Source organism: Arvicanthis niloticus, chromosome 17, assembly GCF_011762505.2.
Source record: "Arvicanthis niloticus isolate mArvNil1 chromosome 17, mArvNil1.pat.X, whole genome shotgun sequence".
NCBI classification, from domain to species: Eukaryota; Metazoa; Chordata; class Mammalia; order Rodentia; family Muridae; genus Arvicanthis; species Arvicanthis niloticus.
In genome coordinates this window covers 49,536,324-49,555,156 of record NC_047674.1, presented here as the reverse complement: position 1 = coordinate 49,555,156, position 18,833 = coordinate 49,536,324, and the positions used below count along the sequence as shown (strand labels likewise).

Sequence of the window (18,833 nt, the reverse complement as noted above, 5' to 3'; positions counted from 1 at the left end):
AAGCATGAAGTTCTGGGTTCTTAGCTATAGCTTCTGAAAAAAGGAAAATGTCAAATGGGCACCGAGTAGCAAGTGCAGAAAGCCTACCATAGAAATATTTGAAAATGCAGAAGTGATTCAGTGAGCTGGACACAGCCTATTGGCCAGACTCCCTCCAACCTTGGGTACTTTCCCATGGCACACCCCATTACTGAAAGTCTTTCTGTTCTGTGCTTCTTCAGTGCTGGGTTCTGACCAAGTTCTATTCTATTATAATACCCTTAGACAAAGTCTTCTTTGTTTAGTGCAATTCTCACTTAGATATGAATCAGATATGAGCATGGGAGAAGCATGTATATTGATGTTGGGAGGGTACATTTGACTTCATAAAAGTGGGGAGATGGTTTTGTGTTGGAGGAACAGCATGGCTTTTCTCTGTTCTGCTGCCAAGGTCCCTTTGTATTTGATTTCACTGGGACTTTGAACACTAACCACAGGCATGTTACACTGCACATTCTGATATGCCAGGAGCACAGGTGAACACTTTATTTTTCAAAACATGCAGTATCATTTGTAATAATGTGTGTGTGTGTGAGAGAGAGAGAGAGAGAGAGAGAGAGAGAGAGAGAGAGAGAGAGAGACAGAGACAGAGACAGAGACAGAGACAGAGACAGACAGAGGAAGAGAGAGAGTGAGAGAAAGAGAGAGTATGTGTGCATATGTGACATTTGAGTGTTGGTTTACATGCCATAGCATGCTTATTTGGCTCACAGAAAAGTTTTGCAGAATCAATTTTTTCTTTCTACCTTTACATGAGTTCTGGAAATCAAACCTCCAGTGTCAGGCTTACATGCAAGTGCCTTTACGGATCCCTACCTGCCAATCTAGTAGGACCCAGATTAATTCTTTATGATCTCAGAAAACTGGCTGTACTCACAACCAATGATCTGTTATTAACCACTGCTTATTTAATTCTCACAATGAAAACAATGTCTTAAGCTTAGTGTATGCATCACTAAGAGCTGAATTTTTTTTAATTGCATTTGTGTTGATATTCATACATATTATACCGCCTCTCGGCACACAAATACCAATTACAACACTTGATTCATGTTCCATAGGTGCCTCATGCCTTACAAGACCATGTCTGCTTCCTGTTTGGGTTCTTTTTGTGAAATTGTCTGTTCATTTGTTGTTTTCAGCAATAGCAGTAGGGAGCTTCTCCTACAGCAGCGAGCAGAGAAACCTATTCTGGAAAAGATAGCCCTGTGTGAGAAGGAGGCTAACTGCCCTAATAATCCTGCAGTATTTGGCTGAGTACCACAGCTGTAGAAACAAAGGAAAGGTAAGCTTTTGGGCCAAGGACCACAAGATCACACGGAGAACCGGGGCTGCACTAAACTCAAAGAGCTGATGCTCGGAGCAGAGCACATATCTTATGAGGCCGTGGTTGAATGGTAAAGCCAATGTCTGGAGTTAGATCCAGGTCCAGATGGGAGACTCCAGGGGGTGGTCGGAAGTTAAACTTCTGCATGAGACTGGTGAAGAAAAGGAAAAGCTCCATTTTTGCCAGTGGCTCCCCAGCACACATGCGACGACCTGGAGACACAGACAATAAAGGGGGTTATAAGACATCAGCACAAGAACCCTAACAACAGTGGACAAGATCAGAGCACACGTTGGAAGAATGGATCAGTCATCAATCTCTCCTGAGCTTTATTGGTTTTGTTTCCAAGTAAGACCTGGAAATATATCTGCAAAAAGAGAAAGATCCAAATGGCAGCTTTAATGATGAAGAGGAGCAATTAAACATAATAGGTTGTCCCTATCTTTTATTTTAAATGACACAATCTAGAGTCACTTGGAAAGAAGCAACCTCAGTTGAGGTATTTCCCAGGTCAGATTGGCATGTAGTCATGGTTCTGAAAGATTGTCTTGATGATCAACGCAGAAATGCCCAGCCTACAGTGGATGACATTCTCCCTCAGCAGGTGGCTATGGTAGTCTAAGAAGTCTGGCTGAGCATCAGCCAGAGATAGAGCCTGGAAGCAGGATTCCTTTAAGGCTTCTGGTCCCAGGCTCCCATCATAACTTCCTGCCTTGACTCTCCTCAGTAATGCAATGTGACCTGAATGTATATATAAGCTTTTCTTCTCCAAGTTGCTTTTTTTTTTTTTTTTTTTTGATCATGGTGTTTAATCACAGCAACAGGAAAACAAAACAAATCAAAACAAAACCAAAAAGAACTGAAACCCAAGAACAATATTTTAACTTGAAAATAGCCTTTTGACAGAGTCATCTGCATCACAAGATCATGAGGTAAAAAGTACATGGTGGGTGTGTCTGCTATGTAAAAGCTAACCATTCAGTCCATAAACATGTTTAATGTCAACATTAACTGAACTTGGCATGGAGTCTGCTATTGTTCTGATGAGATTTACTATGTAACAGATGACCTATAGATAAATAGGCAATTCTAATACAGTGTCATAATCTATGAGTTGACCTGTGGAAAGATATCTGATAAGCCAGAGAAGGAACTCTCATTTGTGGAATGAGAGTTTTATAGCTAAGCTTTGATAGAAAGGATGAGAAATTTGTTAGGTGAAGATGAGGGAAGGTAACAATGAGGTCCTTGTGCTATTGGCTGGATGAGATTTGAGTCCCACTACACACAGAGCATGAGGTAGATAATCTTGGATCAGATACCAGAGGCAGGAGCAGAAACTAGGTTACAGTGACTTTGAAAATGATGTTAAGTTGCAGAAGCACATTGTGAAGTTAGACTCAATTGACACAATTCTGAAATGTCAATTATTTGAGGAAATGTCTGAAAAGATGTAATCAAATTGAGAAAGGAAACTTTCCTGATAGAAGTTTATTAAAACCATAGGCTCTTGGCAGTTATATGTATTTCCCGTGTTAAAAACAATTTTATTTTTAGGTTAAATATAATGGGTTCTGTATTAGTTTTATAGATTGAATGCAACATATTTGAATAAAAAGTAGCAGTGTTTATGTACAATCTACTTCAGACCCTCTGAAGACATACCATATCTATTTACTTTGCTCCCAGAAGGAGAGCTTTAAGGTGCTGCTTATGTTATGACCAGTAATTTTTGTAGTTAATACAGTTGTAGATCTTTGATTCACTTCTTGAAACATAAATCACAAATGTGCTCAAACACAGAAGACTTCTATTTTACAAAGTGGGAAATGACCTCATGTTAACCTTTTTGGTTTATTTGAGACTAACATGGAATAGACTAACTCTACATATAACTATATATTTCTTTATTGGGCACAGGAATGAGGCAATGTTTTTATGGGATGAAAGATCATGAATACTTCCTCTCTGCTTAGAAACATTCATAAAATAGCTAACCACTCAGTCTGCAATAGGTTTGAGGTCAATAAGGCACAGGTATTATTGTGCTTGACTTTGAAACAGCTATTGTTCTCATGGGCTTGCCTATGTAACAGGTCATCCAACAGGTGACCAGTAAGTAAACAGATAATTATAATACAGTGTCACAAGCCATGGAGGAGTCTATGGAAGTAAAAGCTAAGATAGGTTTGGGGTTAGATATTTTCATAAGAACACAATTAAATGGTGTTTAATAGGATCATAAATAAAGTAACTTGGGATGTTAATTATGATCTTCTGTTTAAACTTCATTGAGTTTCATGGTAAACACTGAATAGCCCAACAAGATAAAACATGTATTAGGGTAGGTTACAATCTTAGCAAGAGAGTATTATTGTATGTGGAAACCTGAGAATGGTCTCCGGAGACAATCAAAGACATTTAGCTCATAAAAGTTGTTCAAAGAACAAGACTTCTAAAAGTGTGTCTGCATGTAAATGCAGACAGAAAGGAAGGATGTCTTCCACACAACTAGAAGAATAAAAAAGTGGAGAAGTTAATAGCACCACTTGTAGTGGACACATAAATTTGCTCTATGTTTAATATATTTTCTTACACTTTGACTTTGACTTGTTTGTTCATGACTAAAAAATAGTATTGGGCTGGGTATCGTGGAGCATGCCTTTAATCCCAGCTCTCGAGGCAGAGAGGCAGAGAGGCAGAGAGGCAGGCAGAGAGGCAGGCAGAGAGGCAGAGAGGCAGAGAGGCAGAGAGGCAGAGAGGCAGAGAGGCAGAGAGGCAGAGAGGCAGAGAGGCAGAGAGGCAGAGAGGCAGAGAGGCAGAGAGGCAGAGAGGCAGAGAGGCAGAGAGGCAGAGAGGCAGAGAGGCAGAGAGAGAGGCAGAGAGGCAGAGAGAGAGGCAGAGAGGCAGAGAGGCAGAGAGAGAGGCAGAGAGGCAGAGAGGCAGAGAGAGAGGCAGAGAGGCAGAGAGGCAGAGAGGCAGAGAGAGAGGCAGAGAGAGAGGCAGAGAAGCAGAGAGGCAGAGAGGCAGAGAGAGAGGCAGAGAGGCAGAGAGGCAGAGAGGCAGAGAGGCAGAGAGGCAGAGAGGCAGAGAGGCAGAGAGGCAGAGAGGCAGAGAGGCAGAGAGGCAGAGAGGCAGAGAGGCAGAGAGGCAGAGAGGCAGAGAGGCAGAGAGGCAGAGAGGCAGAGAGGCAGAGAGGCAGAGAGGCAGAGAGGCAGAGAGAGAGGCAGAGAGGCAGAGAGAGAGGCAGAGAGGCAGAGAGGCAGAGAGAGAGGCAGAGAGGCAGAGAGGCAGAGAGAGAGGCAGAGAGGCAGAGAGGCAGAGAGGCAGAGAGAGAGGCAGAGAGAGAGGCAGAGAGAGAGGCAGAGAGAGAGGCAGAGAAGCAGAGAGGCAGAGAGGCAGAGAGAGAGGCAGAGAGGCAGAGAGGCAGAGAGGCAGAGAGGCAGAGAGGCAGAGAGGCAGAGAGGCAGAGAGGCAGAGAGGCAGAGAGGCAGAGAGGCAGAGAGGCAGAGAGGCAGAGAGGCAGAGAGGCAGAGAGGCAGAGAGGCAGAGAGGCAGAGAGGCAGAGAGGCAGAGAGGCAGAGAGGCAGAGAGGCAGAGAGAGAGGCAGAGAGGCAGAGGCAGAGAAGTTTGAGGACAGTCTGGTCTACATAGCATGTTCCAGGATGGTCAAGGCTATATAGAGAAACTCTGTTTCAAAACAAACCAACAAACAAACTAGTATTGGTACTCCTAGCTTTCTTTGAGGACCACAATAAATTTCTCTGTTAGATTTATTTTTAATTATTTATATGTCTGTGTATAGGTGTGTGCACATAATTGTAGGATCTGGCAGAATCGAGAAGCACGGGGGACTCCTGAAGCTGTAGTTATAAGCAGTTGTCATTAACCAAAAGTGGGTGCTAAGAATCAAACTCAGGTTTTTTGCAAAAATCACTTATTAACTGTTCATTTATCTCTCCAGCCTCACAATAAAAAATTTTGATTTCCATGGGAAATTGGGCAAAATCCTTGAACAAGTTACTCATCCTCATTATGAGTGACTGTCACTTGTTTAAAGGTCCAAAGAGGTTTCACAGTGTGTGCAAAACCAGCCAGATTTGGATACAATATTGATCACAACGCAAGAGCAAATATAGAGGTAATTGTTCATAGTGAAAAGCGTCCAATAAGTCACCTTACCCACTGAAAAGGGCATGAAAGCTTCTTTCTTGATAAACCTCCCCTTGGGGCTGAGGAAATGACCAGGGTTAAAAGCATCTGGTGTTTCCCACTGTGTTTGATCCCGAAGTACTGATGTCAACAGGGTAATGACCTCTGTGCCCTAAAAATAAAAAGTGCAGTTAGTGGAAAGGACTAAATTAAATTTTTTCCTAAGAGGTCCTTCTCCAATGATGCATTATAACTATGGTTGGTAAATTTCTAGTTATGGAATTTTCTGGAAGAAAATGAAGTAGCCAGGGAAAGCTTTAAGTTCAGTAATGAGATGCTCATTTTAGTCATCAATGTTTCTTTTGTTTCTAACTAAAAACATGTCCTGGGAATGAGCCTTTAGTGTGTATTGGTCATGTGATAATGTCAGATTTAACAGATTTGCCTCTGTGATCCAGGATGGTCTTGAACTCACTGTATAGTCTAGGAAGGGTTCAAACTCATGATGTTTAGCCTCCTATGTGCCGGACTTATAGTATGAGCCACCACAATCAGCTTGTTAACCTTAATAGATTCTGTTCTAAATCTGTACGGGGGAAATCCTTACTGGGATTGTAGGTTGTCAATGAAAGGATGCAAATGAAAAAATCTGGTAGAATTTCCAGAAGGTTCAACAGCTCACTGAAAGTTTGCTCTTATATCCCTAAGTTCTGAGACAGTAGATGTCAAGTCTAGAAGGATTACATAGGCAGATTCTAAGAAATAAATTGCTCTGCTTTCATATCAGGCCATGTACTGTAAAACAGCTTTCTATAAATGAAGCAGCGACTTTAATTGTATAGGAAAAGACATTCTGAGGATGAAAGCAAACAAAAAAAGTCAAATAATGATTAGAAGCAGAACTCTGAGCAGGAGCTACAGCTTAGAGGTAGGGATGCTTGCCTTGTATACACAATATTGAAGTTTAGCCATCAGGAAATAAATTAATTGATCCCAGAAAATATTCACTACTCTCTCTTGATAGCTATATCTTTAATAAGGCTTTGGAATATAATATTCTGGTTAACTATTTTATCAAATGAAGTCTTTGTGAATTATTATTTTTTTGTTTAAGTAGTCAGTTTAGTAAAAGCATTTTGTTTTAAACCATGGATGATTTATATCTATCTATCTATCTATCTATCTATCTATCTATCTATCTATCTATCTATCATCTGTACATCCATTTAACTGGATTATATTTCTCTACTTCACCTTCACTGAAGATGTGATTGAGATGTGCCAAGACTGAGCCTACCTCCTAGTTGCACAGCACATCAATTAGATCCCCTGCACCTGCAAAGCCCTTTCAACAACAGTGTTTTATGAGGATTGCAGCACAGTAGGTAGCTAAAAATAAAACCCTACCACTTTACTGTTTCTTGTAGATAACATTTAATACTGCTTTTCTGTTTTCACTTTTGCTATGGTTGAAAGGTGGGAAGAGTCTTCCAAAGGTCCCATGTTCATGGCTTTTTTCAGACGGTATGCTCAAATCTTTAAGAGAGACGGTGTGCTCAAATCTTTAAGAGATGAGGACCATGGGGTCCTTTATTCTTATACCAGTGGATATGTTCTCTTAAAGGGAATTGTGGGAATCTAGTCTGTCAACCTTTCCCTGGCCACTAGTTTCTCCATACACTCCTATCAATGACACCTACTGTCTCCAATTTAGATGGGGCTGTTCTGCCTAATCTTGGACTTAAAGTGGCAAAACTCTAAGTCAAATAACTCTTTCTCTTTACAAGCTAGCTGCCTTGCATATTTTTTATGGTACCATGAAGATTACCGATGCCACAGTGCTTGCATTTTTCCGCTTCACTCTTAACCTGATTAACTCAGCTTAATAGTACGCCTAGGCTGAGAAGAGAAGCTCCAAAGATGGGCACAGTCTTGTTCAAAGAGGAGGATTCCCAGAGTAGGATTCAGTAGCAGCCTCATGGCTTTATCAGACATGAGCCCACTAGCAGCAGTCAGACTAGATAACGAGGAAAAGAACCCATTCCATGTGCATGTCACAACCTTCTGCTCACACTTACCTTCAGTCTAGTTTTAGGAAGGCCTGCATGCATTTCTTCAATTTACCAGAGGAACTCAAAGGTTGGCATGAAGGTGCGTGGGGAAATGCATACCTGATTGTATGGGATGATGGGATTGAAGTGCGGAGGTACTGATGGAAAGATCCTACCTGGGAAAAACTCAGGGCTCAGGGCTCAGAGTGTGACACAGCTTATGGCAAATCTAAGTTCCTTCAGAGAGCAACCTTTCATTTCCAAAAAGGCTTGAGTTCTCTGAATCTCATTTTTCTCAATTATAACATAAAATAGAATATCTTATAAAGTGTTAGAGAATAGTCTTCAGTGGCACACACACACACACACACACACACACACACACACACACGCATGAACACACATAAACAGAAACACACAGTTATCTGAGTTTGACTGATGGGGAGGGAGGAAGAAGAGAGATAGTAAACAGAAAGGAGAGGGAGCAGGGTTTAAGGAGGAAAATAGGCCTAGATTCTCACTCAACTTCCATCTCAGTGCTTCCATGATTGTGAACATTGGGAGCATACCCTCTCATTTCCCCTGCTTCAGCCCTTACCTTGGGAATATAGTAGTTTTTAAATACAACGTCTGTGGTTGTCTCATGGGGTAGGCTTGTGGGCAGGATGTTAGCAACTCTCTGTATTTCATGAATTACAGCATCTGTGTAGGGCATTTGAGTTCGGTGCTCAATTCGAGGCTGAGCTGAGCCCACAACCTTGGTGATCTCATCATGGACCTTTTCTGGATACAATGCAAGTAAGAGTTTAGTATCGAAGCTGGACATGAATTCAAGTGATTTTACATGTCTTCTTAATAAATGCCATCAAACCCAAACCCAAATGCTCTCTCAATTTGAGTGCTTTTACCTTCATCCTTTCTACTTGTTTTTTTTTGGGGGGGGGGCGGGGCGGAGGTTGATGGAGAAGTGTTCAAGACAAGAGTTTCTCTGTGTAGCCCTGACTTTCCTGGACCTCACTTTATAGACCAGGCTGATCTCAACCTCACTAGGTCTACTTGCCTCCTGAGTGCCGGGATTAAAGGCATGAGGCCCTCATTACCCTCCTTCTGTTTTAAGGTTGCCCTGGGAATGATCATGGGAAGATTTCAGACCATTTTCGGGATGCTTAAAGAACAAATGCTATTTTCTTCTGAAAAATATTTTTTGAAAGATTTATTTGAGTTTTAGTTGTGTGTATGTGTGTGTACATGTACGTGTATGTGTGTGTACACATGTGCATATGTGTCTATTTGTGGGTGCATGAATGTGAGTTCAGGTGTCTGTGGAGTCCAGGAGAAAGTGTCCTCGGAGCTAGAGCTATAAGCAGTTGTAATCTGTCTAAAGTGAAAACTGACACCTGAAGTCTGACACTCTGCAAGAGCAGGATGCACACTTAATCACTAGGCCATCCCTCCAACACTGAAGCTTCTTCTTTTGTTCTAAAAGGAAACTAACCGCACAAGCTATTGTCAACGCTACAATTTACAGGTATTCAGTGTGACTATAAAATTTCGCATTTTTGATTCTGAGATATGCTTCTTCTCCTTCATTTGGGGACTGCTCTGAATCTTGGTGACTTACTCTGAACCTCAGGGTATCGCATCATGAGTATAATTCCCCAGCGCAGTGTGGAGGCTGTGGTCTCGGTTCCTGCTGTGAATAGGTTAGTAACAAGGGGTAACAAATTTTCTTCATTAAAATAGTCAGTAGATGTGTTGTTTTCCTATAATGGTAAAATATATCATTAGTCATGGAATAATTTTACCATGGGCAAATCATAAAAAATTATCATGAATTAAAAACAACAGGTATTGCATTCTTCAACTCAGCAAAATTTCCCTTTATTGTGCAGCTATCACACAGAACTTGAGGATTTAGGTACATCCCAGATGCTAATCCTGGTAAATAATTCTGAAAATAACAAAGGCTGTTTCTGTTTTGGAAGCTTCAAAGTTAGTTTTCAGTTGAGTTATTAAAATATTCCCCACACTATTTCTCTTTATTCCCTCAGAGAATAATGTGGAAATTGTATTCAAACTATAATTAACAGCATTTTCAGATTCTATAATATACTCAGTATTAATCTGGGTCCAGTCAACTTTCTTCTTTGAAGGAATGTTTGCTCTCTACCAGGAATTAGTTAAATAGTAAATATGGGCTAAAGAATCCTCCTAGGAAAACACCATTACCTCCTGCTGTCTGATTAGAAATGCATCAATGAGACTTCTGGGATCATTTTTGTCAAGATTATGACGATGTTCTAGGAAGGTCATCCTTACGAAGGAAAATAATTCATCTCTGTTTCTCAGGACCTTCTTGTGGCTTCTTAGGAGAAATCCCAGAATAGGAAACATATTAAAAAGCTAAAAAAAATATAAAAAAGAAAGTACTTTAAGTAGACACAAACTAGTTGGGACATTGTAGTGATATATTATTATTGAAAAAAAATCACAAAATAGCACCTTCAGTTTTTGCCTCAGCTAAGAGTGATAGACTGGATTATATAATGATGCTTCTTCTTTTATTTGGTCAGAATTAAGGAATTAACAATTGAATACTGATATAACTTCTAAGCTCTGGTATGCAGAATATTTTGCATATTATATCATGGGGATAATATGCTTAAGGTTGAGATGGGATATAATAATGTTTTTATGTTCAGAGGGATAAACTCGGTGTTTTTTTTTTTTTTTTTTTTTCACAAATATTTGTGGGAGTCCCGGTAAACAACTGAATCTGCTATGTTACAAACAGCACAATAAATTTACTTATGCTTTCTGTAGAATCACAGAAATACTTCAGTTTGTAACACACATTATCTGTGGATTCCATTATGAAGCACCATATAATCAAGCCTTCCCTGACCGTTAATAATGTTCAATGAAGTCTTTGACAGGGATACTTCTGTAGTGTGTATAAGAAGGATATTCTAATACTCACAATTATAGAAAAGATCCACTATGTACATGACATTACAAGTTAGCTTACACATACTGTTAGTGGCTGGTTTTTTCTACGTTAACCACACCCCAGCCCTGATGCTCCTGGAAGAGTACAAGACTGATATAAATAGACACCAACTAGATTTCAAGAAGTTCTCAGTTCAGATGCGCAGACAATGTGGAAAGACTTCAAGAGATGCTGACAAGAGGGACATGTACAAGAGAAATCTCAGAAATGTAGCAGAAATGTAGCAGAAATGTAGCTCCCTCCCAGAGAGAGGAGACAGAACTCTGAAAAACTGACTGGCTTTGGCTTTCTTCGTTTCCTCTTCTCCCTGTTTAATCTGATGCCTGGAATCAAGATGTAAGACATATTTTGACGATGTTAAGGGCTCTCTGAATAAATCAAACTTTAAGGATCCAGATCTTGTCCTTTTCATCTGCAAGTGACGGGCAGCAACAAGCTTTGCTATTCCAGCTACAACTTTACTGTTTGCTAAAATTTACATTTCTTGGTGTACTATTCTTGGGTAGGTAAGAGCTGGTATTTAGCCACATTCTCAAAGGGCTCTCAAGATGACTTAATGAACAAAAGATCTCATCTAGGTTGTATGAGATAGTTGCCTGTGCCTGTGCTAAGCACCCATACCAATAGGTTGCTTGCATTCACAGAAAAGGCTTGAACTGTTCCAAAAGTGAAATGATAGTTAGCTGCATTGGTATGACTCAAAATTTAATAAGCTTCTAATTTTTTTGGATCTGAAAGATGAAGGCTATTTTTTTTTTTTAAAACAGTGTGGATGTTGTTTACATGTGTATCTGGTGTACCACTTGTATGTGTGATGCCCACAAAGCTCAGAAAAGTTCATCAGATCCCAGGGAACTGGAGTTTAAGCTGGCTGTGATCCACCATGTGGGTTCTAGGAAAGGAATTTGAATCCTTTGGAAGAACATCCAGTGCTCTTTTCTGTTTATATATTTCTCCAGTTTCCAGAAGATGGAGCTTCACCATTATTAACATGTATAGATCATCATAAACATAGAGATAGTGTTTAGTTTAGCACTTTTTCTTTATGTCCTTGTTCTCCCTGTTAAAAGCCTTTTTCCTAATTGAATTCTGTTATGAGTTCTTTAACTGATATATAGTTCATACTCTATAAATGATTGTTGGTGTAGATAATGCATGGCTACACTCTACAATACACCAAAGCCATATAACATTAGTGTGTTTCACAATTCATGAATCAAGGTATTTATTGCAGTGCTTTGTGGTGAGAGGACCATCAGATAGGCTAAACAAGCATGTTTCTCATCGTATTGTACTTTGAACATACTGACATTCTTTTCACAGGCTCTTGAGCCATCAAGTGTGTCAAGCAAGTGTAAGAGTGTAAGAGGTATCAAGCAAGGAAAACAAATCAAATAAAGAAGAAACAGTTACCACAATACTAGGTTTTCCAATGAGTTTCACATTTTCGCCAATTAAGGTTAAGAGTCTCAGGAAGTGGGGATCTTGGTAGTCAAACCGTTTCCCAAGCAGCACGGACACAATGACGTTAGCAACAGAAGCGTTCAGTACTCTTTTGATCTCAAAGGGTTTTCCTATAAGGCAATTCATCAAGCAGATCAGGATCAGGAATCTTCACATACCCAGCAGTAACGCAGTTCCAGACTGATTGGAACAGACTACCCAGTAAAGAGTTTCATAGAGGGATTATTTGTTATTGTGCCTTTCATGGAGATGTGACATCTATAGCTGTGACTTTGATTAATGCCCAGATTTTGGCACAAATGCTCAGATAGCTACAAAAAATTTCAATGGACATGTGAAAGAAAAGTGGGCATTCAGTTTGCCTAAAGAAATAATAATGTGGCAGAAGCATTCAATGTTTATGGGTATACCTGGGTGTGCAGTGTGTATATAGAGGGCTGTAGTTAATGCACAGTGTATGGGAAAATATCATTCACTGACATGGACTGCATGGGAGGTTAGAGTGTAGCATTTTATTATATTTTTGATGTTTTATCCATCGCTGAAATCTACACAGAGTATAAAATAAGACCTGGTCTCTTAGACCTGTGTCCCTGTTACTGGGGAGGCTATGGTTGGAAGATTTAGTGTTCAAGGCATCCCAGGGCTGGAGAATGAATATTAAGTCCAGCTTAAATAACCTAGCCACTGGGTCCCAGTGGGACCCAGTTCCAAAATAAAAAGTAAAGGGAAGATTGTAGCTGGAGCTTAGTGATCAAGAGCTTTCTCAGTATGCATGATCCCTAGGTTCAAATCCTCATCACACATATACAAAGTACCTGGATTATAAGATTATTAAATACACATCGGTAGACAAACATTCATTCATTCATTCATTCATTTATTTATTTGTAAAAAGCATCATATTGAGTGCATTGCAAAAGGGCTGAATAATGTTGGGCACTAACTAGCAATCTTTTCAAGTGCCTTGGTGTGATTTGTGCTACTGTTTACTAATGAGTACGTTCCTTGTCTGGACCTTCTTTGCAATAAAGCTCTTCCCTGCATTGAGATAAAAGCGTTATAGCCTAAAGAAGATGAGGTAAAGCCCAAAGACAAAAGATACTTAAGGAAGACCTGAAAATCCCAGCCTTGGGTGGGGAGGGGCGGGGTAGTAGTTCACAGGCTTTGGCTACTGAGCAAACTTTTTTTCTTTTTTTTTTTTTTTTCCTGAGTTCTCCCTTTCTAAGCATAACTCTGCGGCCTCCTCTATCTATATCCTCCTCCTCCTGGCAGCTGTCCGGATAGAAAGCTTCTCTGTTTTATCACCCAAAGCACCTTTTATCCGTTCTCTAACTTACCAGGACAGGCCAGTTTTTAAATTCTTTTATGTGGCTGAAAATGTCACTGTATCATGTCAAAGTTAATTTCTCAACACATGAAGCCTGAATTACTGTTATGAGAATATTATTGTACTTTGAGAATAGAAGGACAGTATGTTTTCAAAGAGTTCAAAATATTTTTAATAGATTCATATATGTAGATAAAATAAGGGAAATGGAGGGAGGGGGCAGGAGGAGAGAAAGGGAGAGAGAGAGGGAAAGAGGGAGAGAAAAGGAAACAGAGAGAGAGAGGAAGGAGGAGGAGAAAATAAATGTTTACATTCTACATGGACAGTATAGGAGTAGACAGCACTGGGTATGTATATACCCTTGGAATCTTTCTATAGGTTAAATTATGTCAAACTGAGTGATCGAATATACCTTTTGTTTATGTCTTTTTCATGAAAAGAGAAATGGCTTTGTTCGTTGCACACACCTTTGTGAGATTCAAAGCTCTGTATGAGATGCTGGCATTCCGTTATAATCGTGTCTTCTATAATTCTCTTGCCCATGCCGAAGTTCCTTAACGTGGTCAAGCTGAATCTTCTCATTGTTTTCCAGGTTTCGCCGTGAGCGAAGGCAAGTCCTTAGAGAGGAAATTAATGTGTTTAAGTTACCTTCAACAGTTTTAAATTTAGCGCTCAGCGATAAATAAAAATTATAAACAAAAGCTTCGGTGTTCCCTCCTAACAACAAGGAAAGAATGGGTTTATGGTATAGTGAAAAACGATGGAGGATTTGTCTTGCATATTTCAAACCCTAGTCTTGTTTTTCAGCAAGCCAAAAAAGGAAACAAAGCCCACCCAGAGCCAAGTGTAGGAAGTCTCTCTTTCATTTCTTAAAGGATTATTATTTTTTTTTTTGTAGAAAACATGGTAAATGCTTTCCTTTTTTCTTTGAAATGCACGCAACTATTTCTGAAAACAAGTCATCAATTTGTCTTGATGTCCATATGACAAGAATGTCTTTCCAAAGTCTGAAGACAGATCAGAAATGACCAGGAATGTAAGATCCTTGCTGCTCAGCTTTTATGGGAAGGTAGAAACAAAGCTAGTTTTGCAAGGGCAAGCTTACTCTAACTTGCAAAACTAGCTTTTGTCATGAATGATGAGTTCGTTTTTCTTTTTATGTGTACAATTAGCAAAGAGAGTATCTTGAGTAATAGCTAACATTTTAATCCTAAGACCATGCATACAATGTGAACATATTGATTTCAGTATGTAAAAGGCATTCCTTCTTATTTTACAGTGGCAGACTGTGAAGCACATTATTTTTTTTAAAATGCTTATTCAGTAAGAAACTATTTCCTTTTTCTGGTTAAACAGCAAGGACATTTTGATTTTTTTCTCAATAAATTCAGTTCATAATTTTTGAATGTTTATTTTATTCTTATATCAAAGTAGGTGTGGCTAAGGTATCAATGCACATTTGCAAACAGACTCATTATTTTCCAAAGAGAAAGACTAGTCAAGATCATATAAAAGAATCAAGGTGAAGAGATAAGAATAAATAAATACAACACATTTGATTCAGTAATTTTAAACAAAGGGATATATTTGAAAATTAGGGGTTATTACCTTTTCCATCAAAAAGCCTTTCAAATATAGGCACTTGAGAACGCTCACCAAATTGATTGCCATAATTAACAAGGGCGTCTTTCACTGTCTCATAGCCAGAAAGGACCACCACCTTCCTTGGCCCCATTTGAATGCTGTAAATGGGGCCATATTTCTCGGAGAGCTGTGGTGTACAAAACACAGTGAAACAACTAAAACATCACAGTATAATTAAAAGGACAGTTGCTCATGACCTCTGAACTGCTTTGCCAGGATCATTTCTCCAGCCACTGTAGCTCCTGCAGCCTCTTTGATGACCTTCAGTTGGTAGTCTCTGCACTCTATTTGATTTAGACTTTGAGATTATGGGTCATCTTTTATCACAGGATGGGGACATAGTCTCTTCCTATATGTTTTTGTTTGAAAACAGAAAATGCCCAGCCAAAATTCTAGGAAGACAAAAGACTTCTTTGGTACCACACCAATACAATTCCATATGCGCCTTCTGTTTTTTTTAGCATGTGCTATGATATTAGTAGGGCCAAGTTGGTTCTTCATTAATGGTAACATCCTTTACTGATAAAAAAAAGAGTTCTGTTTTTATTTCATAATTGAAAAAATAGCAGGAACTAACAGATATGACATCTTATTCTCAGCACTTATTCTCAGCACTGTTATATCCTTGCCTGAAGTAGATATATCATCACTACTGAATGGAAAGGATATTGTATTTTCATGAGATCACAGAGTAGGCGGTGATGCTCAGCAAGGGCCACCCAATTAATGGCACAGTGGTTGAGAAAATGCTGTCTTAATCTAACTGGGCTTTGGTGGAGACCGAGATGACAATTTGGAATGTGTGTGTCTGTATATACAAAACTTGACTTATTTACAGTTTCATTGGGAATTTAAAGATGACACATCGATTTAGAAAATTACTACAACTACGATTAATATTATGGAAGTAGAAATTAAAATGGGAGTTTGCGAACAGCGTCTTGATTGAGAACTCCTTTATCTAGGGTAGATTAGCTCATGCCAGATAATTCAAGGATAAGTTTAATAAAAAATAAAATGGCACGGGTCATGGGAATGAGTAGAAACCTTCTTTTTTGTAGATGGGAATCATTCAGAACAATGACGCATCTGTGGAAATGAGAAACAACAGGAAAGAGCACACAGTGAAGAGGGTAGGTTAGCTAATACACAACCAAAGGACAGGGGTAGTGTGGAAATAATGTTGAGGAACATGGATGCGATTAAACAAAGAGATTTGTTGAACGAAAATCTTATTCTTATGAGGAATTAACCTGGCTTGTGATATTTGGATGTAGAAGAAGCCACAAAATTGTTTTAAGTTGTTTCTATATTCTTTGAAGTATATTTATCTGTCAAATGAAGATACAAGTGCCATTTTATTTTCCCCCAGGTCAGTTAGAATGTGAAATCCTTGTGACGATTTATCAAATAAAAAGGCATAAAACAAAATTGAGATGCCAACTGAGGTGAAATTATAATTTTCTCTTCATTACCTTGTTCCTTAAGATTTTAACTCGACTCAATTAGAAACAACTTAGAGCTTATAGCCAAATGTAAGGTCAAAATATTCACCTTATCTATCCCTGTAAACAATAACTCCAGAATATTTTTCACTGAAAAAGTGGAGAAATTTAGTCTAGTTCTTACACCAGGTAACCTGAAGGCAGTGACACAAAGGACAGAAGCTAACTCATTTGTCAAATTAGTAGAAGTCCTAGACTTAAATTGTCGGAGCCACGATGTAGATGTTTATCTCATTTATGTAGACAGGTTTGAGAGGTTAATCTGAAGTTTGTCTATAAGCCAGTGATTAAAACTCAGATGCTTTTAAAAGATCTTATATGAAAAAAAAATGTAGACCAAAACATGAGATAAAGGTTACATGTCATAAATACTTGAGAGTAAAATTGCCACTTATGCCCTTGAACCATATTAGCTAGCTAATTTACATACACACACACACACTATATATATATAGTGTGTATATATAGTGTGTATATATATGTATATGTATATATGTATATATATGTATATATATATACACACAGTATATATATGTATATATATATGTATAACACACACATATATATATGTAAATTTTTAATTAGCTCTGCTAATTTTGAATGCTGATGAATCCAAAACTTATATATGAGCTATAGTTAACATATGAAGCTAATAAACATCCTAGGTTAAGAATGATTTGGAAATACACACACACACACACACACACACACACACACACACACACCATGATTGATCATTTATGTATTTATGTCATACCTCTAACATGGTTTGATAAGGCCTCTTCAGGTTGAGGATGTGTAGATTTCCAATAACTGGCCAAGGTTTGGGTCCTGGAGGAGACTGCTGTTTAGATGTTTTAGCCATAAAGACTTTAATATTTAAAATAAGAATGAGAATGAGTCCCAGAAGCACAAGCATAGCAGAAAAGCCAAACCCACTCTATCTTTAAGCTGATATAATTATTAAGAGATCTTTCTAACTACAATCAGATAGAACCAACACTTCTGATGCAGATCGAAGATTTCAAGGTATTGCTAAGTTTGCTATAGCCATTGTTTTTCACCCATTTTATAAATAAGCTGTTCTGTATCCTTGCCCCGTTTTCATCTTTTACCTTTCCCCTTGTTCCTTCCAGTTCAACCTGTTCTGTCCAATAAAACCTGGAAGGATTTTCTTTTTGTCTAAAACTGGCATTAATTTTTTGTTTCCTGATAGAAAATACTCACTTAATCCTGAACACAGCGTCCACACTTGCACAATGAGATTAATTGCATTGTTTGGTAAGTAGAGTGTGTCAGGATCTCTGCATGGGTGCTTAGGTATGAAAACCACATTGAGAGCTTCAAGTTTCTTATATTGTTATGTGATCTTATGATTCTTCCTTTTTAGTGCCCTGGAAAGGACATTTATTTGAAACTTAGTAAGTACTGGGCACAGACTTTTGTTCAGGTTTTCAGTAAACTAATGTTTTCTAAAAACATCTGGAAGATGATAGTCACTAGAAGGAAATGGAGGGACATGATGGTGCATTGATATACTCGACTTTCATTGTCCAATTATACACGACTATAAAAATATTATTAAATATTTTATTAGTAAATGGTAATTCTAATAATTGGCACCACTTTTATAATAAAGTTTGATCACATTCTTCTTCCCAATTATCCTCTCTTTAATTTTCTCCCACCTCTTACTGGTTCCCCCCTCTTTCTAAATAGTTCCCTTTCTACTTCATGTCTTTAAAAAAAATTCAGATTCTGTTCACAAGTGAAAGCATGTAATAGTTCTTTCCCAGTCTTGTTTATTATGATTAACATTATGATATTTTATTCCATTCACATCATAATTTTATTTTTTATGTCTGAATAATGTTTTATTATATATACATATTCCCTTCCTTTCTTCTTCCTTCCATCCTTCCCTTACTTCCTTTCTTTCCTACTTCTTTTTTCTTTCTCTTCCTTCTCCCTGTCTCATGCTCTCTCTCTTCCTCCCTCCATTACTCTCTCTCTGTGTCTTTTTGTTTATATATTTTATTTATTGTGTGTGTGTATCTGTGTGTGTGTGCCTGTGTGCATGCATATGCACATGGGTTCTTTGTGAGAGTGTATGTGTGCACCTTGTAAGGGTCAGAGGATAGCTAGTGGAAGGCAGTCCTCTCCTATCATATACATCTTGGTGTCATTAGACTTAGCATCAGATTCTTTGACCTACTGTTCCACCTTGCTGACCTCCATACCATGTTTTCTCTATCTATTTACATATTAATGGTACCTAGGGTGATTTCATAACTCAATTATTACTAATAAT

General features: G+C 38.6%; 1 protein-coding gene across 1 annotated transcript; it reads right to left on the bottom strand.

Moving 5' to 3' along the window:
* Positions 1-559: 559 nt before the first annotated feature.
* LOC117722273 (cytochrome P450 2K6-like) lies at positions 560-17,585 on the bottom strand. Its single transcript, XM_034521288.2, has 9 exons — positions 17,280-17,585; positions 14,982-15,144; positions 13,841-13,990; positions 11,993-12,153; positions 9,799-9,972; positions 9,191-9,332; positions 8,168-8,352; positions 5,549-5,690; positions 560-1,578 (listed from the first exon to the last, which is right to left on the bottom strand). Exons 1-9 carry the CDS (start codon positions 17,439-17,441, stop codon positions 1,382-1,384), a joined length of 1,476 nt encoding a protein of 491 aa, XP_034377179.2. The 5' UTR covers positions 17,442-17,585; the 3' UTR covers positions 560-1,381.
* Positions 17,586-18,833: the final 1,248 nt, after the last annotated feature.